We start from the raw sequence: 21,100 nt of genomic DNA, 5'->3' as shown, positions 1-21,100 counted from the left end.
CTGCCAAGCTGGCATGATATCTTTGAAGAGAACATAGGAACCAGGTGCTGTTCTGTCCTGCCCACTTCCAGAGAACAGTTGGGAATGCAATAACGTTCCCTAAAAATGGAGCTTTCCTTAGAGGGGGGATTATACATCAGCCTGACATGAAACACCTGCCCAGCAGTTTTACTGAGCCTGGAGTGTTTAATTGGAGTTTGTTTTTTCCAAGAACTATTCCTCTTTCCTTCACTCATGGTGTGCAAATGACAAGCCTCTATTAAACCCAATTGTTCAAACTTAATAGCAAAGGGAAGCTGCTGGAAGAAATGTTCCTAAATCTCGTTGAGGGGAAAGAACTGTTGCTGTGGTGCTGGTGTGGAAAAGGCTGAGTCTGAGCTTCATTTCCTCCACATTGAATTGATCTACTTTCTAAATCATTATCATAAGAAGTTCTGCTGCTTTGCAAAGACCACGATGCAAATTCTTGCAAGTGGCACAAGTTTGTGATGTTTCTCAGCTGATGTTCTTTCAGCAATCCCAACAGACCTAATTTAATTTCTAATCATTTCACCATGCCTAACACATTTTTCTAAATTACTTCTGCATTTTTACTCAGAGGGAATACTGACTGATTTTTGCTTATAAAGCTTTTCCCTTTCATTCCCATTGTTTCCTATGCAGAGGGAATGCACAGAGCAATTCTGTGATCAGCTGCTTTCACTCCATGCCGTATTTCAATAATAATATGGCACATACTGTGCATTCCATATATTTCATTTCCCTCCCAGCTCCAACCTCTATCACATTACTCACAGAAGCACTGAACCTCATTCTGGGTATGGGACATTTTTTGAGACAGCCCAGCAAAATATGGGAGTGCACAAGTTCACTGCCAGAGAAAATGTGTCCCTTTTGTTGCTATTTACATTTTCATCCTTTTTAGAGTAGAAGAATGGCATATTTAAAGCCTTAAGCTATGTTAACATTATTATTCCCACTGTACCATAAGCAAACAGGAAAATAATCAGAAAGAAGGCAATAGTTATAAATTACAGTAAATGTCTGGTGCTTTGCCAGACATATGGCATAAGTCTTCATAATTTCATGTCAGAAAATTTGTAAAATGCTCCTGTTTATATTATTTTATTACTTCCAGCTTTCATAATACTTTTGTTCCTATTGTGACAATTATTTTCTTAATTTTTGTGTTTCTTGGAATGATCAAAGACATTCTTTCTCAAAAAACAATCACTGTCTATTAAGACAATTCTGTGACATACTGAATTTACCTCACAAAGTAATTTTCAAGTAAGTCTTTAAGGGTTTGTAACAAACAGGTAGGTTACTCTCTCTTCAAAATCACTAAAAAGATGCAAAACTTCTTTCTTGTCTTTAAACTTCATACCCTCAGAATTTTCTACAGATTTGGAGACAAATGGACAGCTCAAATTTAATGCAAGATTACTCTTCCTACACTGGGAAATTCCAGCTTCAGTCTTCCTTTTGTTTAATATATCTCCATCTCTAAATTCTGACTTTTCTCAAGCCCTTTGAAGAGCTACATGACTGTTCTCCCTCTGTTCTTGGAGCCTGGATCTATTCTCTCCAAATATTAGATCTGGCTTTCCCTCCTCCTCTTTTCCCCTCTCAAAAGGAAGATAGGAAAGGAAAAACCTTTCCACATAGGAAAAAAAAAAGAAAAGTATACCTTGTAGTTTATAATGACATGCATAAAAGAAAAGCATCTGTAAATGAATGATACAATGCATAAATTTTAGTGTATCATCTGTGCAATGCCAGAAGTTTTTAATCAATACAACAGAGATCTAAAAACACATCAATAGATTATTTCAAACTGCATACACTCCTGGAGAACATTAATTATATTCTCATAGCCCATTTATAATGAGCTTTTAATTAGAGAGGATGTCCTCACATCTTAATTCTTAAAAGCAGAGAAATGATGAGATGGTAGGTAATTCTTAAAATAACCTGCTTTAATGTAGATTTCTTCTTTTTTTTTTTTTAATATACCGGGACTATAAAGGCTCCTTGCTTAAAGTTACTTGTGGCAATACACGTGTGTGATAAAGGAGGATTCCATTTCCTTTGTCATCAGTAAGGATGGGTATGGGACATCCCACTAAAGGATGCCTCCTCTAGCATTCAGAGAAAGGTCAACAGGGCAGAGGACAAGAGCTAAATGCACTATGTAACTCCCTCAGACTGGGAAATGACTGGCCAAGTTTTCTTCCCTTATTTATTTGTCTCATTAGACATTCTCCCACACTTTAGAAAATAAAAAACAACATAATCCTATACGAAATGTCTGCATACCCCTCTGTGTAAAAGCTTTGGTACTTCCCAGCATAGTTCCTCACGAGAAAGTCTGCTTCCTTGGACAGTAAAATCCAATCAATAAACCCACCTGTATTTTTTTTAATTCAGCAGCTCAGCTTTATCCAATTCTCCCTGAGGAGAGAATTGGATAACACAAAGGCCCTGAGGTGTCTGTTGGGACAGACACGTGGCATCTGTCACATTAGGGTTCAACAGGAGCTTGATGTGATTACCTGGTTTGCTTTCATTTGGTTTGCACTGAACTTCTTCCACACACTCTGCAGGAAACCAGCCAATATGTCCCCGGGTGCTGCCTTCCCAGAATCCACCTTCTCCGATGCTCAGCACTAAACAGAGCAGACACACGCAGTGTTACACTTTGCCTCCTCACACAAATACACCATTTTTGCATTACACCTTCAGTAATTTCTGAAAACTGGCAAACATTGCACAATAACTAATGATGGTACTCCCAAAATGGGCACAGAGTAATCTTTAAGCAGGACCCTCCCTACTAAGTCTTTGTAACCACTCCCCAAATTTATTTTTTTACCACAAGTTTCTCTGGACTTCACACAATTGTTTCCATTTTCAGTGTTCTCACTGCTGGATTAATCAAGGATAAATACATGATAATACCACTACCAAAAATCCAGTGTCTTGTCTGCTGAAATGAAGTGCTGAACCCATTGTCAAATTGCACCCACACTGAACTGGATTTTAATAAGACATATTTTGATATCTCCTGCTTTTCCTGCCTCCTAAGGAAACATGCTATTTGATTTAGTGGGTAGCTCCAGGGATTTGCAATGCAGGTTGAGTAATATGATTTAAGGGCTTGAATACACAGCAAACACTTGAACCTCCCATAGGTGAGATCCACAATGGAGATGCCTTTTGAAACATTTCAATGATTTTTTTTTTTCTCAATAGAAGAAAACAACAATATGGAGGAGAATGATTTGTCAATAGGAGAAGAGGTCTTTATCTGGCACTTCTAATTATCTTGATATTAATTCTAGGACTCAGAAAGGATGGTGACAAAAGCCTGCAGAGCAAGAATTTTATAAGTAAGCAACCGGAGGTGAATTATGGTGATGGAAGGACCCTAAATACTTGCTATGGTGTTTAAATTAGTATTATAGAAGTTCCTGCAAACCACTGTATGTTTACTACATATTAGAAGACTATAAATGTACTGTTAGAAAGATGCTGTACATTAATATTGAAACAAAGGTGATACATCAACAAAACCATGCTGATTTGGATTATGGATCAGACACACAGCACAAGAGCTCAGAGCTTCCCAAAGTCAGCCCAGCTCCATCCACTGAGTGCCAGCTCAGCCCCAACAGCCCCTGCTGAAAATCAAAGCCAACTAGCCCAAATCCATCTCTCTGCTGAGGGATTCCAGCACCTGGGATCCTGCCTCTGCAGGGTATTTCAGTGCTGGAGGGACATAAAAGAGAGCTGCTTTGATGGTCTCCAATACCAGCACTTCTGGCACTGTTAAAACCTTGCCAGGCTTTAAAACCCTGCTCCCTGCCTGGCTGCAATTGAATTCGGGATCAGTGCTGCTGCTGTGACTAAGGGCACTGAAGCTGAACTTGATTTGCACTGCTACAGAGCAGAATTAAAATGAAATCAATCAGAGCCCCCAAAAAAGCAAAAAAAAAATTAAAATTCTTGGTAATGTGAAAGCAGTCTGGTTTGAGACACCAAGAGCTGTAAAACTGCATTTGAAAGTAAATGTTTACCAGGGCTTTTATTAATGCAACCCCCAACTATTTGTGATATCACTTAACAGAACATGGCCATCTATTAACAGAGACATTTGACATTAAAATATTTATAAATACATCACTTTTAAGCCTTTTAATGTAGTATATTCCAAGAGACAGATTCCATGAACTGCACATTTACACACCACCACAGTAAGGAGTATATACTAAGTCCCAGGAAACATCCATTAAAGAAAAGTCCTACACCTGGATGGGTCCCAAATGCACAATTTGTCAAGCACCTTCTTGACATATATAAGAAAACCTATAACATATAACTCCTATAAACCTAACAAGTTATGGGATACTAGGAGAGGGCACTGACCTTGGATGACACCAAAACTCTACACTGAAAATTGAGCTGAATTAAAAAATGTTAGCATGTCTTTTTTAAAAAATATATAAACATGGGGCATAATTAATGAAAAAATACGTTACTGTATTCTGGGTGTTGTTAAAAATATTTAAAGCCTGTGCACATTAACTAACACACATTGTCCATCTGATAACTCAGTGTTACATAAAACATTCCCTGATCATCCATCCAGTATAAAATGGGAATTCAGCAGCTTGCAATACATTGTTGACAATGTAACATCTACTCACATAAGAAAGAAGTTCTTAGATATGAGATAAAGAACCAGGAAAACTTAATAATCTATATGTATATATCAGAATCATTGTAGAAACCAACTGTACATTGGTTTAATTTCAGTCAGAAAGAGAGTGTAGAACTCCAGCCAAAATAAATTTCCAAATATTAGACAATGAGAGTCATATTGCCAGTAAATATCTGCCTTATTTTCTTTTTTTTTTTTTTTTTCTTTTGGAAGGGGGGGTGGGCAGGAGTTTTCAGCACTGAATCTCAGTCCTGAATTTCACTCCACAAACTGGCAAGACGCTCAGAACAAAAACTACTTAGATGTTGAGACAAACTTCCCTAATTTGGTATTTTATTTATCTGTCAGATCCGCTGACACTCCCAATTCCAGCTCTAGAGAGAGAGAGGCACTGTACGGAAGAAGTTAGGTACCCATGGAGTGATTTCATGTGTTTATGGCAGTAGCAGCTGATGCAAATCAACACTTTTGGGAAATGAAATTTGCCTTGGAAGACTGTCTGTAAGTGCAGGGTGAAAAGGGATTCCTACAGAGCAGAACCAGACCCACTTTAGCCCATTATTATATAAATTATTGAGTATTAGCCATCACTAATAGCCAGAGCAAAGGAAAAACACGTGTAGTCCTGCCTGAAGACATAACATCTATGGAAAAGTAGTGGAAGGGTGAAATGAGTGCTGCTGGAATGCAGGCAGCCTTCAGCATGCTGGGAAAAACCTCACGCTGGGGGCCAGGAGAAAGAGGAAAAGCCTGCTGGAGCTGCAAGAGGCACAAAGTTGACACAAGAGGCAAATGAGGGACAGCCCTGGATTCAGCTGATGTGCAGACAGACAAATTGCTGGATATGGGGGACAAGCTCATATTCCAGTACAGAAGTTGAGCTCGAGCTGGTTCTGCATCCCCTAAAACCTTGAAATGATCTTCTTCCCTCTCACGTGGTGCCATTAATAAGAAATTTTGCAGCATGAGCCAAGGCCATAATAAAGTACAGATCTATAAAAACTGGCAACACTTTGCTCAGTCCAAAGTGGAGAACTTAAAGGATAAATAGAAAAATGTAATTTACCTATTGTACCCATGAGTGGTTTTTTTTGAATGAGGCCTTCATTTCTATCTTTCCTCTCCCAATAGTGTTTTAAGAGACTCATTGTAACAGATAATTTGCTACCAGCAAGAGATTTTCTAATCAATGTTTTCCCTGCTGAAGGACAAAACAATGGTAAATGAAAGGATAACTTTCCCAAATTTAATAATAAGGCTCTCTAATTTCCAGTGGTTTTTGCTTTTCTTTTGGTAAAATCAAAAGGTGTGGTTGCTATGGCAAAAGCAGGTCAGATGCTCTTCACACACAACCTGAATTACAAAAAGAATCTGATGTTGTAAGAGTGAAATAAAGATTCTTGTAACATGAGGAATCCTAGCACATCTTTACAACAAAAGTGTGGTTTAAGAGGAGTTATGTCCAATTATATGAACAAAACTGCAAAGCAAGATTGGATAAGCACCAAACAAGTGGGTAACAAGAAAACATGGATAGGCAGGTGACAATCAGGAGCTTGTATTTTAATGCCTTTAAAGCATTATACTTAAAATCAGCAAGATTCTGCCAGAAAATTAAATATATATAATATTTTTAAATATTACATATGATAAAATTAATAGAGCATAGACTGCTTTGTCTCTTGCAAATTTAAGTCTATTGGCAATGTATCTATTGTAATTGATATTAGTTGATATTAATCTCAAACAGATTAATTACTCAATATACCATCAAAATAATTTTAATCAAAATTATATAGAATTTGTATCCTCCCACATTACAGCTCCCTCCATGCCCCAACACGAAATGAAAGTATTTTTCCCCAAACAAATTATGGTGACTACTGTTTTTAAATTCCTTGTGATATTGAAATGCCCAGGAGTGAATTATTCCAGGCAGCCTTATTTGCAAAAATGTCAAGGAAATTTAAAGCCAAATTCAGGCCAATGTCTTTACAGCTGTTACAGCCTGTACCTAAAATGTCTTTGTAATATCTAAATCAATTTTTAGTGCTTGGATAAACTGCATTCTTCTTTATTGGGAAAATAAATAATCATATGAATTGGGAATGAGAGACCATATTCTGGGAATAAAGAACATTTCTGCAACCAGCAGAAAAAAAAAAAAAAGGAAAAATCAACAGAATGAAAGTAAAGTATAAAGCTGTAAATCCATTGAAAAAAGAAATTAACAGCTGAACCAGTCTGTGGTGATGTAAAAACTCTGGGTTTGTGTCCTGATGCAAAATTTGTCTCAATTTTCTTCTTTGAAATACAGCAGATTTTTAATTTCTAATTGGTATAGAGACCAAACTTTTTTTCTCTCAGAAATAATTAACATTGTGATTTAGGCTTTTCCCTTGCTTGTTGTCTGACATAAATTTTCAGAATTATTTGTCTTTGGCAGGAGAGCCTCCAAATGACAGACAATATATGCAGGAATACTTATTGGAGCTGTGGTGTCTCATCCCTGGATGTGTCCAAAGCCAGGGACTGGGACTGGATGACCCTTATGGTCCATCCCAACCCCTAAAAACATCCTATGACTCCACGATTCTTTGATGAAAACAGATTTTACGCACAACATAAATGAAGGTCAGCACAAGTTACAACTTAATCACGCTCTCTGTTAAAGACAGGGATTTTTCTGACTCTGTTCCTCTGCCCCTCCTGGCTCCTGACAGCAATCCCTCCCTCCCTCAGTGAGGAATGCTGAGCAGGATCTGGCTGTTTTGTCTCCTGGGCAGGCAGGTTCTGGCTCCCAAAGATGCCATCAAGAGAGCCTGACAGAGGTCAGAGCGGCAGTGTGAGGAACTCAGTGCCCCTCACCCTGCTGCCAGGCACAGGGAGGATTCCAGCATACACACACACCTTCCTGGGCACTCCACCCACAGGCTGGAAGGGAAGCCTCGTGTATCTGCAGTTAATGACTCTGGCTAATTGACCTGAGCAGTCAGACTGGACTGTGGCCCTACAGACATTTCTTGTGGTGAAGAAGGAAATGCAGCAGTTGCTTCCCAGCTTGAGTTATGGGAGCTGACCAAATTAGGGAGATAACACAGAGGTCCTGACTTAAAACACCTCTTCACCTTTTCTCACCTTTGCTTTCCCAGAAAAGAAATAGTGCAAACAAGCACTTCAGGAAAAGAATCTTGGATGATGGAGATGACTGGGGCTACTAACAGAGCAACCACTCTCTACGTCAAACCTACAAATACAATAAGCTGCACCTAATCCTCTGAGTCTGAGGAAATATGGCTCAGTTGAAATTTAACTGAGTGAGCTGAGCTGTTCAACATTTGGCCCTCTGTGGGAGCTTTTTCCCCTCGCCATAAAGGTTCTATGAAGATCACCTTTTCCCTGTTATTTACATGTCTATGAAATAGTTTTGAGATAGTGAGGGAGAGATGAAAACAGTGTGAGGAATCAGTCTGCACTGATTTGAGTTTTGGTCAGAAATCACACATTGCAAAAGTCTGTGGTATTCACATTCTCCAAACAGAGAGAGACATAATTCTCTCTCCCAGGATTTTCCTGGGTAAGGCAGTGAGAAGCTCAGAGAAGAAGAGAAAACAATTCTTGTCTCTATTCACTGCTCCTGTTGTTTGGCACAGGTGGAATGTGTTATGGAGATTGTTTACTGAAAGTGATTTAGTTATTGGACACCGGTGAAGGTTGTTTTGTTTCCTTGGCTAATTGGGTCAAAGCTGTGTCCTGACTCTCTCCAGACAGTCACAGGTTTTTCTTTAGTATTCCTTAGTATTGTATCTCTTTAGTAGAGTTTTAATAGAGTATTAGTGTAATATAACCTAGCTTAATAAAGCAATTGTTCAGCCTTCTGAATCATGGAGTCAGAGCACATTGTTCCCTGGCTGGGGGGTCGTCTGTTTCTACTATAAAAATCCACCCTCTGATCCCCAGCTCTGTAGAGGAAGGTGCAGAGTCAAGTTTGCCCTTCTCCACAGTGATGCCCAAACTTGAAATCAGGGGAACTCAGACAAAATTAATGGAGAAGGGGCTCCAAGCCAACCTAGATGCAGAGCCTGGAGTGTTGTGTTGCACCACACTGGTGCACTCGCAGCTCCTCTCTGACCCCTGGTGCTCCCTGTCCCCTGAATATTCCAGGCCAGCTGCTGACTACTCAAGAAAGCATGTATTAAAGTAGCCAAGCACAATGACAGGGGATTTGTGGATGCTTTTACCTCCTGATCCCTTCCCATGGCCTCTGACAGCAAAGGGAACGCTCCTGCTGGAGCAGGAGCAAGTCTGGGTCTTTGTCACATTTTGAGAGCACCACTCTGTCCTGCTCTTCAGGCACAAGCAGCTCGAAGGAATGAGTTTTGATAGGACGTGTGATGAGCCATAGTTTATTGTGTTAAGAGCTGAAATCAAACCATTCAAGTCAGGAGACAGAAAGGAAGCAAAACAGACCAGTGAACCTGGGTAAGATTAATATTCTATTTCACATTCATTTCATCCTTCATGTGAAAAAGCAGCTGAACAATATCTTGCAAACCTCTTAGGTTCAATTTTGCTGCCACACTTACACACACAAGGTACAAAATGCTCTTGAAGAAACAGAACAGCCTTTCTGAGGCTCTTCCCTTCCCAGTATTTTGTTTACTAATCTAACAAGTAAAGCCCAGGAGACCAACTTTCCTCCTGCCCACAAGCACTGTCTGTTGGCAATATCTTTGAGCACAGCAGGGGTTTAATAATCTTTCTTTTTCAAAATGACTTACAAGTGGATTTCACAAGAAATGAAAATGTTAGTGATATATTTGGATTGCCCTGCTGGCTGAGATCATGCTGAAATAAAAGCAGAGTCACAAGGGTCAATATTTCTGATGCACAGAACTACTGACTTCCTGCCCAGAGCAGATGCTTGAGCTGCTGCTACTGAGTTAGTCCTGCTCCTCTGACCCCGAGGAATGGAGCTGAGAGCTGCATTTGGGTTTACCACAACCCTTCTGTGATGTGCCTGCACCAGAGGCATCTCAGAGGGCTCATGGAAGTCTGTTGGAGCATATTTGAGATACTGAAATAACTCCCTGTTTTTCCATACACTGGGCACTAGAAAAGGCTGAGAGAGTTGTGGGGGGACAGCCTGGAAAGAAGAAGGATCTGGAGAGATCATGAAAAACAAAGCTGTGAGCAGGGTGAGACTTCAAATGCTCTCAAAGTATTTGAATCAGGTAGGTTTTTTTCTTTCTAAGTAAGTGAAGGATAGTTCACATGTATTTTAGGTATGTTGTAATATAACCCAGACTCTGAAAATAATCCTGATTTTTTTTATTTTTGAAGTAACCAGAGCCTGTCTGCACCTGGAACCCAGACCTGTTACGTTCCCAAAAACCTTCTCTATTGCTTTATCTTCATGGACAAGAAAACTGCTAATTTGCTCACAAAGAATTTTTTGAGCATTGCATTCTGAGTTTTGGTATCAAAGAGTCCACTTAATTGCAGTGCAAGAATTCAATTTAGGAACACAAAAGCTGATTCAAATTCATTTTACAGATATTTTATGTGTTTGTGTGCATTTAGATTGTGTGGCAGATTTATTGCTATGGACTTTCAGATACAGAAGAAAGAAGGAAAAATATATAAAAACATAATATTAGAAGTGTTTCAGTGAGGAATCAAACTAGGTCTCCTTTATTTATGTGAAAACATAAGATTAGGGCAGTTCTGGTATAAATAAAGATATCAGATTTATTTTTGCAAGCAGCCATGGCTCCTCTCTCATGAGTGGCAGACACACAAATGATGTCAGTGTGTATGACTAACAACTAAAAATACAGCAGGTATTTTTGTACAGGCTACGTAATATCCTATGAATACAAGACCATTTTGTTTAGTTTACATTTCTTTGAACCTTGCCCATTCACAGATTTCTCTGAGCAGTTTCCTTGTATCACACACTGTGAACTATTGTCAGTGATGCACTTCCACCAGTTTTAGAAAGAAAAAAACACAACCCTGCTTCATCTCCATCTGATGAAAACAACTGATTTTTTCATCAAGAGTTTAGGAATTCATCCCTCTCTGTGACCCTTCTAATTCTGCCAAGTTAAAAAAGAAAATCCATAAAAACATTTCCCAAGTAATCCCTTTCTCTAATATGTTGTTCTGGGTTTTTATCCCTGCAATAAATGCCTTGCTACATCTTTGCTGTGATTAGTCTCATGGGATGTCCTCGTGATGAGCATCTCCCCGGGGTCAGCCTGAACACGGGGCACAATCACACAGCCAGTGCCAGTGCCAGGCCACGTTTGAGCTCCCCAGAGCAATCCAAGAGCCAGGGCTTGGGCATCAGTGTCTTACACAGAACAGTGCAGCCACCAATCTGGCAGAGGAGAGGGGCCAAGACAAAGCTTTTCCATTCCTCAGTGAGGATAAGATGTGTCCAAAGTGAAGGGAAAATTTAATTCCATGGGGTTTAATATTCTCCCATTTCTTCCAAGTACTGCGCAGAGCAAGTTGCTAAACCCCAAACAGGCTGAGCTATGGTCTTGCTAAGTAAGTCTGTAAAAGACAGAAAATACATCCAGTACCAAGAATTCCTACTCAGAAAGAGGAAAAAATGCAGGATCTCCTTATAGTCAGCAGTTCTGGCACTCCCACAGCACTGAGGACTCTGAGTTCTACTGTCTGTGCTTTTGGAGGATGGAGAGGGAGCCCATCCTGTTCACATGGAGTAATTTTTTTAAAACATCACAGAATCCTGGAATAGTTTAGGTTGAAAGAGACCTTCAAGATCATCTTGTTCCAGCCTTCTCCCAGTGAAAGGATAACCTTCCACTACCCCAGATTTCTCCAAGCTCTGTCCAACCTGGCCTTGGACACTTCCAGGAATGAGGCAGCCACAGCTTCTCTGGGCCACCTGTGCTAGGGCTTCACCCCCTCTCAGGGAAGAATTTCTTCCTCAAATCTAGTCTGAATCTACCATCTTTCGGTTCAAAGCCATTGCTCCTTGTCCTATCACCACATTTATTGTCTAGCAATAATTACATTTTGACTGAAACAGGGACGGGAATCCAGATTTAATTGGACCTGGATTTTTGGCACAAAAAGTTTGAGCAGCTTTTTGGACACTGTTACACAACAGAGACCTCTTTAAAGCACCACTGTCTTTTCCCTGCACTCTTTGTTCTCTCCATGACCTTGCCGTGTTCATTCTGACATATTTTTTGCTGCAGCTGAGGAGCCATTGACATGGTAACACGAAATAGGATTTGATCTTGTTCTGGAAGTTTTCTCTTTGATTAGCTCTGGGAGCCTGTCACACACTGTTCCAGCCCTGCCATGCAAACAGCCTTAAATTACATTTCACAAGGTTTCATCCTTGGGAGTAACACTGACAATCCCTATGTACACTTGTTCTTTCCCCAAACCCTCTCCCAAAGCAGGCTGACACATACAGAAACCTCACCAGACTTTGCTGCAGCAAAGTTCGCTAAAATGCTTTAAAACAAATGGACCTGCAAAAACTCTGCCAGATTTCAATTCAATGTGCAAATCAGATTCTTGAAGCTGAAAAAATAACCCCTGCAGGAATGATTTGATGTAGGATGGGGACATCCCCCTTTTAATGGCAGTAATAATTAATGCATTACTTTCAATAAATTTACATTTTCTCCACAAAGAAAAATCTCCAGCCATAATTCCATTTTTTATTTCAGTATTTAGAGTGCCCCCCAAAATCATTGGTCTCACATTTAGGCTGCACCATTTTATGAAAACATGAAAAGTGGACTAATTCCTTCGTGCAATGTTTTCCAGTGACTGTTAATGCAACTTAGAACCAAGGGCTCATGAGTTATTTAAAAAAAACCAACAAAACATTAAACATTTCATTGAAATTTAAATCCTTTATTCTGGGGTTATTTCTGCATATAACAGTCTCAAAGCCTAAGGTAAACCATCCCCAGATAGGGAATGCCTCTAAAATATTCAGCATTCCAGGCAACCTGTTACAGTGTTTCCTCTTTTGCCAGGAAACACAATTTCTGTCTTGTCTTTTCCCAGAACTGCCCAGAGTTGGCTTATTCTGGCAAGAAGAACCTGTGTGGTTAATATTCTGTCCTCTACATAAACAGAATACTCCTGCATCCTTGAGTCCAACAGGATAATTGAACATCTCTGTGTCCAGCACCTGCCACAGAACAGCCACTCATTCCTTCTCCATTGACACCTGCCAGACCTCTATGAACACTGAGTGGAGAGAGTTATTTAGTACCCCAAAAATTTCATCCTAGTTCTTGTGCACCATGAGATCATAATCACTGCTTCCTACCTGATCAGGGAACAACCTTGAGAACTGCAAAATTTTCTTCTTGGCCCTACAGACTCTAAGTTTAACCTTCCCCCTTCGTTCTTGCATTTAAAATTAACTTTGCATGCTTTACCTTTAAGTGCAGCACCCTTCAAATTTCTGTCTTACACCTACTGAGGGCTGGAGTTAACAGAAATTATTAAACTCAAAAACACTTCAGAATCAGTACATCCAAAAATAAAAATGCAAAAATACCTTCTAATGGCTCCCTATTTTTTTTCCAGCTACTGTTTGCAGGCTCAAGGGAGGAGGTATTTGAAGTCTTCCTTTGTGAGATAAGTAGTTCCCTTTGCAAGAAAATTTGCAGCTGCTTAACACTTTTATTTAGGACACTGAATTTATTCCCTTTTGTTTGATTTCCATAACTCTTGCTTTGTATGGGTCCAACACAAAGTTTCTTTTATTCTGATTTACCTGGATGTGCAAAACCACAGCCTCACACCTCACTCTGGGGAAGGCAAGTCCTGTACACCCTATCTCCCATTTTTTCAGCTGTACCTGGATGTATTGACTGCCTTCAAAGCAATAACAAAGCTTGGACTTGATTTAAACCTGGTCTTAGCATGTAATTGCAGTAGTGAACAGAAATTTCACATGCAACACCATGCTTCCTCCAAAATTATATTTACAGGAGGTTCTCCCTACCCACTTATCCCAAGTCCCACGAGGGGACGTTTTCTACTTAACCAATTAAATGTTCCTGGAGGAAAGGGCCTGAAGCATAACTGACCTTACCCCCACTCCCTTCCTGAGTTGTTTAGATAACTGACAGGATTACAACCCCTTAAAGCCCTGGAGCAGTGCCTCTGGAATGGCTCCAGCAACAAATTCCATGCCCTGAGTAAGAGAAAATGGTGCTATTACTGCACAGAGTTGTGAGTTGTGGCAGCACTTTGAAGTCAGTTAAAGCGGCAACTAAATATGCATTGGTTACAAAACAGAACCAGGAGCAAAATACCCTGCAAAGAAACAAATGCATAAATGCACTTTCACTGTACAGATTATTTCCACCCGTGTAAAAGAGATTTTTTACATAAAATTCCCACCTAGCAGGAGAAAAGGTTTATTCCAAATTAATTACGTGCTCACCTTTGACTCTGTCTCCTTTGTGCAGGTGAATTTCCCCTTCCCCTTGAGGTTGATATGGCTTTACAACGATAAAAAGTCTCCCAGGGACAGCACTGTAGAGCTTCCTTTTGGGACCCTGATAATCCAAGGCAGACAGAGTATCTTTGTTGGCACTGGGACTGTAAACGGCACTGGAAATTGAAATGAAAAATCATTAACAGCTTATTCAAAAGGGGAAAGTTAATAATTTACCATCACATTAGCACGATTAAATTAAGCAGTGAATAACAAAACTGTCTCCCAGTAAGACATCTAACGCTGCAGAAAAAATACCAAACAGGAGCTTTCAAGGTTTGAAATCTTTCAGTATGAAACATGATCAATATTCACCTGACCATAATGGACTAGAACAGAAAACACACAACATTAAAGCTTTTCGTTTTTCTGCAAATTAAACTTGCACATTCCCAGGCCCTAATTAAATTCAAAATTTATATGCCCATCATAAATTCCCAGCATGTCAATTTGTCAGAGGGACTTGAAAATGTCTGTATTTACAATTCTTGGGAATGGATATCTTTGTAACACAGAGTGAACAAGTGAGATCACTGAATAATTAACTAAATGGACTGAATAATCAAGTTACTTCGTCACTCCAAGGCCCAAGGTTAAATTTAGATCTGCACAAAGCCTGGTACTTGTGGTTAACATTTTCCAAATGATCATTTCTTCTGGACGGCAATCACCAGCTCACTCAGTGACTCCAGAATGTGCCCAGCAGAGCCACAGGTCACCACCAACTCACAGTCATGGTGTATAAAAAAGGAATTGCTGAAAGGTGGTGAACAATGCATAAGATTGCTCTTAAACCTGTGGGAAAATTAGTGAATTGTCAAAAAGATATGAAAAGAGGCAAATACTAAAGAGGGTGGAAAACCTATAGGATAGATCATAACAAACTTGCAATACACTAGCAGTCAACTTCAAAAACACCCCAAAGCATAAAAACTTGCAGGCTTAACCAAAGTCTAGAAAAGGAAAATATTAATGAGAAGGAGTAATATTACTAGAGATTGATAGGGAAAAGTTAGGCTACCAAAGGAAGAAGTTTGATTTAGTGGTGGTTTGGCATTATAACAGTCTGCTTGCCTTCATGTAAGAAAGTATCTCAAACTGCTTTAAGCAAAATGAAATACAAGGGCTGGGGTCTGCTGAGTTTTCATATTTATTTTTTTTTTAACCAGTCTCCTAACAAAATGGGAGCCAGTAAGTCAATAGGTACTGAAGTCTGATAAAAACCCACACCTATTGGACCTTTCCTATCAGGAGCACTCCTGTTTTCCTACAGTAACCTCTTCACCATTTGGAACTGCATGCCCCTTTCACCTTGTTTTATTCTGTTACTGTGAAAGGATGCTGCTAATGGTAAGCCCCACTCAGGAGTTTAGAAGCGAGCTCTGGTTGCATGTCTGTGATGGAGTTTGCACCAGAAACCTCAGCCAACTCTCACAGTTGTTTAAAGAAAGCCTGGAAAAGATGACATTCAGATTTCAGTTCTTTTGCTCCATTCCTTTTTCCTTATAAGTGGAGGAACAGTCATCACCATAAAAAAAATATTCAGATCTATAAACTATAGCTACACATCTGATTTCCACTTGTATCAAAATGTGTTTCTGCCTAGTCTGGTGGCAGCTATTCCCAGTGTTATCTCCCAGCATCTACTTTAACTGTGAGCACAGAAGATACATTCATTTTCTCCCTCACTGAAAGAGAAAAGGGAAATGGCACATTAAACCCACACAAGGAATGCAGAACTTCTCAGGCAACAGGCTCACTAATGGAAATCAGGGCTGCAACGTGGGGTGCAGGACTTTTTAAAAAGAGATCTTTCCTCTCCCTTGCTTGTCCCCAGCGTGGGTTCCAAGCCCAGCAAGTGCCGTGCCAGGAAGGAGCAGCAGGAGGATGCAGAGACTTCAAGAGAGGTGTAGACATGTTTCCTCTCAGCCAGAAGAAGGTGGCCATCCTTGGCAGCTCAGCCCTCACTGAGGCTGTGTTGGCACCTCCTTCACTGATTTCTGTGGGGTAAGTTCCACACAAAGGCTGTCCTTTTCCTTTCATTCCCAGCTCTCCTCATCCCAACCACTTTGCTGTGAAGAGCAATAGCCTTGTGAGAATCAAGAACAGTTTGGCCTTGGACACTCCCAGGGATGGGGCAGCCACAGCTTCTCTGGGTAATCTGTTCCAGTGACTCACAACCCTCCCAGGAAAGAATTTCTTCCTAATATCCAATCCAAATCTCTCCTCTTTCAGTTTGAGCAGACAGAACACCTGAGCCACACGGGCTGCAAAGGTCACAGGAACCCCTTCCAGCATGGCTCTCCAGCACCTCTCCACAGCACAAATCCCACAGACCTCATTAACCCTTCGTCACAGTCTGACTTTCTCCATCACTGTGCCCCTTCTGGCTGCTTCTGCTCCACAACACAACCTTCTGCTTTTCAAAAGGGCTTTTCCATCTCAGGGGAGCAACAGCATTGTGGTGACTGTTATTATTTGCAAATAATAAGCAGAGACAGCAACAGTTCCCACATTTAGCTAACAGTAAGTAGGTGGTCATGCAGTTAAACAAAATCTGTGAGGAAAGTGTCATATAAGGTGCCATTCCTGACTGCAAAATGGGCCTGTGGCAAGAAAAGGCATTATTTGCAGGAAAAATTATATATATAAATCCTTTTAGTTGTCTTTAAATTTAGAGAGCCTCCAGCTCTCTTCTCAGTACTTGCATGTACTCTGGACTTCTGTGAAACAAGTCTTGGTGGCATAGAGGGAACTCTGCAGCTAGGTAGCAGTTTCAGCAGCTGTGATGCTGGTGCACTAAGAGAAAGACCAAAATTTGATATCCACAAACTCTCAGGAATTAAATTGGTTCCCATTGTCACCTGAGCTACTTTTCAGAAAGGGAAGAGGAAAGCGGCTGAACAAAGTCAAAGCAAGTAAATACTTGCTTAATCAAAAAAAATTTCTAATTGTTACCCAGCTCAAATGATTGTTTATACTTCTAGAATTTAAAGTGTGTTATCCCAGGAACATTGATGAAAAGGCACTTTTTATCCCATTCAGCTAAAATAACCACTAACTCTAAGGTAGAACCTCCCTCTCTGGTGGCATCAGCAGAATCCAGAGGAACAGAAGAACACTCATTCTCTGAAAAGAACCTTGCAGCCTCCTCACTTCAACTCCTCATCCAGTTGAAGCCTTATTCCAGACCGATCTTGAGCTGTTACTGGGCCCTGTGAGGAAATGCCACCCAAATTATACCCAAATGAGCTTTTGCCATTATTGTAACATACATATGCTTTGTTAGCAAGATGAGCTTGCTTTGCTGCATAAAAACACTGGTACATGGAATCTGTATCCCCTTCCTTCCCTTCAATTCACTCCTTCTTACATGCCAGACAACTCTGTCTCACAGTTCACCAGATCTCCCCTGTCCAGCAGTATTGTTTCCATCACAAACAGTGCCTGGCAGTTCGGCCGGGGAGAGCAGAAGAACAGGCAAGGTAACAGAGGCAGTGTCAACTACATAACATTTTTTTTTACTGACTTGAAAACTCCACTGAATATCCCTTACACCTACAAATAGCAAAGAGAAACCAACAGCTGCATTTCTTGACAATGCCCAGTTCCTTTTCTACTCTGAACAGCAGACATACGCACACACACACACACACACACACACACATATATATATACTATACACACACACATTTATGTATCTATATGTATTAGGAAACAGGACAAACAAAGCCTGATTTTCAAAAGAGGAGTGAGTTACATGTGTTTGGCCAAAACGTGTGAGCTCTGGCTCTCTCCAGCAGTGCTCAGCTCTGATGCCTCCCAGCCTTTTTGCAGCACTTTAACTCCTTGTCCTGGTGCAGCTCCATCTCTTTCACATTTGACAGGAGTTCCAGAGCCCAGGGCAGTGCATTCTCAAAGCTGCAGCCCCCATATGTGATCACAACTTAGCCCCAGCCCTCTGCTTTATTCCATGGCTTACAATACCTACATGACTCTAATTAGTCAGGATTTGCTCTCCAGTGGGACAGAGCTGCAGGATATTTGCCCAGAATGCCTGCTAGATCACATTACTCCCTCTATTTCACTCTTTGGTACAGCACACACCTACAGAAGAGAGAACCTAAGCAGCCTCTGCTCCCTCACCCATGAACAGCTCCAACACAGGTTCCAGGCATGACCAATAGTTCTGTGAGGGGACCAGGTATCCCAAAAAACAGCTTCACTGTTATATGCAATCCTTATTTCAACTGTGGGAAGATGTGCAGAGCCAGGGCCTTGAGCTGGAGGTTCAAACAACTATACATTCTAGAGAGTGTAAATAACACAAAGGAAGGTGGCAAGCCATCATGGTGCCTTTAGGGGTACCTCATGCTGTGAAACAGCCAAAGCTCACCTGATGTGCCTGTGCTGCTGCCTCTTGGCATCCTCTCCCAGCCTGTTGAGGGACGGCGAGCGGCTCCGGGAGGACGGAGTGTAACTCCCCACAGTTTTTACAGTTCCATTGGGATTATTCTGCATCTGTTGGAGCAGGTGAGGGGAAAGGCTGCGGTGTGAAGAGGCAGAGGAGGAGGCTGACCACTCGGGGAGGTTGTTGATGTTCAGGTTGTTGTCGCTGTTGGAGCGGAGCAGGATCCGGGGGGCTGCCAAGGTGCTGGGAGGCCTCCTCCTCCTGTTGGAGTAGGTGGGAGCCTCCCTAAAGGGCACTGTGCAAACAGAGACATGGAGGGTGATCTCAGATGATTTCACATTCATGTGTGTTTACCACCACATGCAACATATGGCATTGTTTCTTCTGCAGAGACAGAAACTCCACCTTGCCAGCAGAACTGATCAAATTATCTTTAGAACATCATTAAATCAAAAACAATAGAGCAGCATTAACCTGTTTGCTGGCTTGAATGCATGGTGAGGCAACACCAGTGTCCTGAGCCTGCCGAATGCTCTGAACTGTGCTCTAGGAAATGGGAAACACCTCACTATTGCCAAGTTTGAGGCTCAGAAAGTTCATTTTCCTGCTGTGTTGTCACATTCAGTCAGAAAGGCACAGAACTGGGCTGCCCAGCAGAATTCCTGATGCATAGACTTGCAGTTTCCATCCCCCAGCTGGTACCCAAACCAGTCCAGGCCAGGTTCAAGTTCAGGCCTAACCTGAAATCTGTGAACAGTCACCTTATCCCCATCTTGCAGGTTAAAAATTGAGGACACGGTTTCCTGTCCTGGCAGAACTCTATTACACTGCTGCAATCCCCAGGCATTCCCCTCTTTCTAATCCTGGCATTCCTACCACATCCATTACTATGGTATATAGAGCATATTACCCCAGGGTAATACACTGGCTCTGTCACATGCCACGTCCCAGAGGAACACCAGGGTATCCAAAGGCTCCAAGAAACTCCTTAATGAAAGAGCCACAACACAAAACAAAGCAAGGGCAACACAAATCTGACTCAGAGCAGAGGGTCCAGCCCTCCACGTGAGCTCCTGGTACACACGAGCGTTCACACCATTTTCCAGATCTCCTTTTCCCACTCTAGTGGGTCAGTTTGTCCCAAGTGCAACTTAGAAGGCAAATTCCCTAATAAAAAAAGCATGAAGTTATCAGCAGATGTGATGGAATTTCCTGCCCTGTCAAAAAGGAATTGACCCCAAAACCTCATGCTGGCCTTGATCCCCATTATTGCAACTGCCCTCATTAATTTCTCTCGGTGGAGCTCATGGGGTCATAGGACCTGAGCCAAGGTGCACAGATTTACATCCAAAAAGTCACAGTGGCATAACTAACAAAAGGCAGCCAGGCATTATCCTGAGGTCTTCACTGAGCTGTTGTAATTCTCAAAGAAACAAATCATACGTAAATTGGGAAAGAAGACCCACAAAATATCATCCTTCATGTCTAAAGTGCCAGTAAGTGCCATTTATAAAGAGCCAGAAATGTCTACTCATTCAATACCCTTCAAAACCACACAAAAAAAGAGAATAAGAATGTCTGTCATACTGTGCAAGTAAATAAATTCACATAAATATGAATATAGATAGGAATCAATCTGTCCTGCCTTGAAATAGAGTCTTTAATTGAGAGAACAAAGCAAAATTTAATGTTTCAGTGCAAAACTGAGAGCATATTTACAGCATAAAATAGAGATGGAACTGCGAGTAAAAGAATGGTTTGTATCATTTTCACCAGAGTCAGTTTATGATTACAGTTTATCAATTACAATTCTGAATATTTTACAATAACATCCTTTGTATTTCCAGTGAGCTGAAACTTTCTTTAGTAAACAACTTGACAACATCTGAACAACCAAACACGGTTTGTGTTTGGGAACAGAGTGCACAGAAAAGGCTTCAATTCATTCCCATGCCTCCTTTGAAATAAGAGAAATAGCCTGTAAAAGCTTTAGATGGGAGACAGCACAGAAGTCCAATGCTTATGCTAGAAACTAGAAGAAACTCTGGATAATTTTCGTGACATTTCAAGTTTTTTTCCCATTCCATATTTCTTTAAGGTTTCAAAGAAGCCAAGGGTGTCATGAGAGCACCTTGGTGCTTCACATGTCACAGTGAAAGCCCCAGTTAGTGCTAACTTACAGCAAACTCACAGCATTTATCTCCAAAACTGGCACATACAGACGCTTAGGTCGATGTGTGGGGCAAAGATGCACCATTTCTACATTCCTTTATTTTTGACATTTGGAACACAGCTCCAGAAAGCACTTCATTGAAGATGGGGATCTTTCCCAGGTACAACAAAGCAGAATTCAGTCAAGGAGAAAACACACAAACTCAGTACAGGGCATGTTTGGCACACTCAGGTTTGCTACCAAAAGGTCTGATGCTGTTCCCCCAGGTCACCAAAG

At 41.0% G+C, this 21,100-nt stretch overlaps 1 protein-coding gene across 6 annotated transcripts in view; it reads right to left on the bottom strand.

The window, feature by feature from the left end:
* SHANK2 (SH3 and multiple ankyrin repeat domains 2) overlaps window positions 1-21,100 on the bottom strand; it is a 277,285-nt gene that overhangs the window by 158,197 nt on the left and 97,988 nt on the right. For all 6 annotated transcript variants that reach the window (XM_064425907.1, XM_064425908.1, XM_064425912.1 and 3 more), the window contains 3 exons: window positions 18,637-18,946; window positions 14,187-14,356; window positions 2,556-2,669 (listed from right to left, as the gene is read on the bottom strand). In XM_064425907.1, the coding sequence (XP_064281977.1) occupies window positions 2,556-2,669; window positions 14,187-14,356; window positions 18,637-18,946 (594 nt within the window). The remainder of the gene's footprint in view (window positions 1-2,555; window positions 2,670-14,186; window positions 14,357-18,636; window positions 18,947-21,100) is intronic.

This window comes from Passer domesticus, chromosome 6 (assembly GCF_036417665.1).
Source record: "Passer domesticus isolate bPasDom1 chromosome 6, bPasDom1.hap1, whole genome shotgun sequence".
Taxonomy (NCBI): Eukaryota; Metazoa; Chordata; class Aves; order Passeriformes; family Passeridae; genus Passer; species Passer domesticus.
Note: the sequence above shows the minus strand (reverse complement) of the source record. Positions and strands in the feature narration are given on the sequence as shown.